A 4,351-nucleotide genomic window follows, 5' to 3' on the forward strand; every position below is an offset into this window, starting at 1 on the left:
CGTGGGGCTGAGGCTGGTGCCTTTGCACTCCAGAGAGCCCCGGGCAGGCCCCCATGACAGAGGGAATGGTCCCCCGTGGCCACCTCTAGCCGTCCTGCTTCCTCACCTTGCGAAACGCAATCTGGACACGTAACTACATTTCTGAACTTCCGTTCAGATTTGCCATCTGATAGTTCTGCTTTTCATGACAGCGGAGCAAAAATCGTTCAGTACAGTGTCAGCCAGCGTGCTCTCAGAGTTGTAGGACCTGGGTCTGCCCGAGATGGCGGGGCGTTAATCATCCCATCCTGTCACGTTGTGAGGCAAAACAGTTAACCACAGGGACGCAGTTTGATTAAGGATTTATCATTAGCGGCTCTCAGAGCATTTGTGGTGCTAAGATAATGTGTTCCTGTTACAGCGTGTGACCTCGTTAGCTGAGTGGAGTCCACTTTGGGGACTGCGGGCAGTAGTGGGGGATGTTGGACATCGGGTTCTGGTGTGCTGAGAAATGTGGGAGCGCAGGGAGGAGAGTGGGAAGCTTGTGTGTGCTCTCTGTAGAGCCATGTATGCTTTAAGGAAAAAAAGCCTCAAGAAAGTCCGTGGATAGTCTGCATTTTAACACATACAAATCGTCTGCTCAGGCTCTGTGTGTTGGGAATTGCCCAGTTACATACCAGATTATTCACCAAGTAAGAACTTAAGCTTTAGAAGTTGTGAGAGAAATGAACGCAGTTTTTGTGGGAAAGCACTGGCTTTCTCAGTGTGAAATGCTGCTCAGCTTTCACAGCGTTCTTCACTGGCTGAGTTGATTTATGTTCTTTTGCTGGTTTATGTCGCTGTCAGCAAGAAGACAAAGTTAAACATCTAAAACATTTGAGAACTTTGCAAAGGGGCAGAAAGGAGCCGAGGCTGATAGTGCCCAGCACATCTATGACTACTTCTGTGTAAAATAACTGACGGTAACACGAAGTTGGGTGTCATGCAGTGGAGCTGCAGGTCTGACTGGTAACTCCTTGCTTGCAGGAAGAGATGTCGGGAGAAAGTGTGGTGAGCTCAGCAGTGCCGGCGGCTGCGACTCGTACTACCTCCTTCAAAGGGACTAGTCCGAGCTCCAAGTATGTCAAGCTGAACATTGGCGGTGCCCTCTACTACACCACCATGCAGACCCTGACCAAGCAGGACACCATGCTCAAAGCCATGTTCAGTGGCCGAATGGAAGTCCTCACGGACAGCGAAGGTAAGGGGCTGCTCCCCGCGTCCCTCGCACGGGCTTCCTTCCTCTTCAGGGGCTGGAGAAAAATATTAGAGAACAGAGAGGGACATCTAGTCATAGGCCCAGATATTTCTACATTTTATTAGTGTTAAAACTCGTAGCTTATACAAGTGAGAAAAGATGTGGAACAAAAGACACGTATGACTTGGATAGTTGTCTAAACAACAGAAGGACAGTAAGAAGTCCCAAGGCTCCTGTCAGGCCCGGATAGCACAGGCTATCTTTTTCTTCTGAAAAACTAACGCTAAAGCTCTTAAGTGTATGGAAAATGGTGGGGATAGTGATTAAGAAACTATGAGTCAGGACTTGCGTATTTACTTTGAAGCTCAGAAGGCAGTTTCCTCATCTTGTTTCCTTACCTCAAATACAAATATAAAATTTGCTCTGAAGATTGGGTGGGGGTTATGAGCTAAGAGCTGATTTTTTAAACGAAACTATTTTCTTGGGAGAGCATTGATTGTTGGCTTCACTAAAACAAAACCGGTTGAAAAATCTTTAGAAAATTTGCTATCGTATTACTGACAGTAAAAGGAGAGAGCCACCAAACGGGTCTCTCCACGTGAAATGTGTCTGGAAAGAAGGAATATGCGGTATGTCAAGCTATAGTCTTCTAAAGGAGCAGCGCTCAAATACTTCACTTCCTTACCAGATACATTGATTTTCTCTTCTGCTGAGATGCTTTAAAACATTTATGTTTAAATTAATAATACAGCTAAAATGTGTTTGTGATAACGGCAACTGGTAGCATAGTTTTATATCAGCATTCTCATATTGTGGGAGTGTCGCAGAGTTTAACTGGAGGCACAGCTTTCTATTTATGTGCTGACATTTTGCCCATAACTATGTTTATGGACTTGGATACCTTGTCTTTAACAATAGCTCCTGCATCACCGAGCCTAAAGGTTGAAAACACCTTTCTTGTGACTAGTTAATTATTTGAAAATTTTGTTTGAACTTGCTGAAAGCATAGAAAATGTGGTACACGGTTAGATGAATTGGACTTAGTTTTGAGTGCTTTAGAGTAGTCTACATGTAGAGGTCATGTGGAACAAGTGATGGATTTAGTAAGGCTCTTGTGGTAAGCTTTCTTGAGATAGGAAGAAGTGGATTTGGAGGAAAAAAATGGAAAAAATACAACCTAATTAGCTGAATATTCCTGTTTTAGCTAGAAGTCCTTATATTTAAGCTGGGGGAAAACGCTGCATTGTTCCGGGCGTTATACCATGCCTTTTGCAAGTTTCAGCTGCTGTAAAGGGGTAACATTGGCGCTGCGGTTTGTGGGCTCCGGATCAAAGGGTCTCTGGGCTACCTGTCATGGGTCTGTGCAGGTTGCATAAAAAAGCCAGCCTGTGGGTCAAATTGAAAAAAACCTGTCGAATGGGAATCGGCACCCTTACTGGGCAGACTGGAGGGGTGTTCTAGTGGAAAGGTCGTGAACCTTTCGTTCATGAAACGTTCAACGAACCAGTTCGTTGAAGACCCTTGCTGCTGAACTTTAGGCAACTCCAAAAGCATCCTCCCGTCCCTCCCTAAAGCTGCTCTGTGTGTCACAAAATTTGATAATTCGAGACTTCTCAAGTCCTTCAGTTTGGAAATGGATGGGAAATTCCAAATTAATTCTGGAAGCCCACCCTGGCGTGGTCTCAGCGCTTCCTCCGGGAGGGCTGGTACATCGCGTTCCCAAGGCTCGGAGTCCGTTAAGTGCAGGTACTTTTTGCTGGAGAGCAGCTGACAATATTACTGCTAATATGAGAGTAACTGGAGTTTAATCTGCTAAAATATCGTGCTTGAGACATAAAATCGCAAGTTTATTTTGCTGAGAATCCCACAGCAGTGTCTGTGTGGGATTGTTCCATTTAGCCCGTTTGTGTTTTAATAGGAATTTGATACTTCCTGTGTGTTGTAACTGAGACACTCCCATTGCCGTAGTTCTTGCTTTATCTCCCCTTGCCTGGCGTGATGCTGGAAACTGGGACAATAGCATTAGAGCTGTTAAAGGAAACTCTTTTTATCTGAAAGTCTTCAAAATGCTGCTAATTGGTCACACCCAAAATCTGGCACAAAACTAAGCGTTTCTTAGGAGAAGAAGCCAGACTTGCGGAGAAACTGGAAGGAGTAAGGTTTTTAAGCAGTCTGTGGAATGTGTCACACGGGGTCCTCCTCTTTGTTTAGATGCATTCTTCTGACCCCAGCACCATCTCCCCAGCTCTTTCTCAAAGCTTAACAATTACAACATGCTGCTAGTTGGGCTGTAGGAGGCAAGACGGGAGTTCTCTGTTGGTGGGTGGCAGATGATTATTTTCGGCTTAGAAATTGTTCATGAACTGTAGCAAATCGGCATATTTTGAAAATTTTATTTTTACGGTAATGAGCTGATAGAAGGATGTGAGTTTTCCAGGTGCATCCATCCGTTTCCAATTTTCTCTTCTGCAGCATGATTTTTTTCCTCACTCCCCACTGCCGTTAACCAGGTGATTGAGATGCAAGTTTTTCGTTCAGCTGCTAGTAAGACTGTTGAGCATCAGGCAGTCTTCAGTGCCAGGCTACTAGTTCATCTGTCAAGGCTTAGTCAGAAAATGTAGTCTGGTTTAGTTTGAGTTGTTTGGATGCTGTCCCTGAGACTTCTTGTAAAACAAAAGATTAATTTCCTAAAAGTCTAATGTGTGTACATACAGTTCATGGATTATGTATTCCTACCTCAGTAAATGGATCACAGGACATTTTTGTAACGCTGCTATTAAAAAATAGCTTTAAAAGACTATCGCTGAAACCCACTTCTTAGGCTCTGCACAGCCGTGACTGAGTGGCAGCGGGGTCGCTTCCCTGTGAGTCATCTCGCTTTGGCTGTACACTTGGCTGTTTGGTTAAAACAGAAGGTTTTTTGAAAGCTGTTTTAGCAGTCACTTGTATTTTGCAATGCTGCTTGAAATATTTTCTCATCCCCCCTCCACATGAAAGTGAGCCAGTTCTGCTTTGGTTTCGCCATCTGTAAACATAACGTCGCAGCAGATTTTTACAGCCTACAGAGGGAATCACAGCAGAGATGATAACAAAGAATTTGGGGGATTCTGCTCTTGGCCTGCCCTTTACCTCCCT

The 4,351-nt window shown here is 44.5% G+C and overlaps 1 protein-coding gene across 2 annotated transcripts in view; it reads left to right on the forward strand.

Moving 5' to 3' along the window:
- The first annotated feature begins 1,011 nt into the window (after nt 1-1,011).
- The window catches only part of KCTD10 (potassium channel tetramerization domain containing 10), an 8,744-nt gene continuing 5,404 nt past the window's right edge, over nt 1,012-4,351 (forward strand). For both annotated transcript variants that reach the window (XM_009334391.1, XM_009334392.1), the window contains exon 1: nt 1,012-1,219. In XM_009334391.1, coding sequence (XP_009332666.1) covers nt 1,012-1,219 — 208 coding nt within the window. The remainder of the gene's footprint in view (nt 1,220-4,351) is intronic.

The sequence above is a fragment of the Pygoscelis adeliae genome, unplaced genomic scaffold, assembly GCF_000699105.1.
Source record: "Pygoscelis adeliae isolate BGI_AS28 unplaced genomic scaffold, ASM69910v1 Scaffold262, whole genome shotgun sequence".
Classification (NCBI taxonomy): domain Eukaryota; kingdom Metazoa; phylum Chordata; class Aves; order Sphenisciformes; family Spheniscidae; genus Pygoscelis; species Pygoscelis adeliae.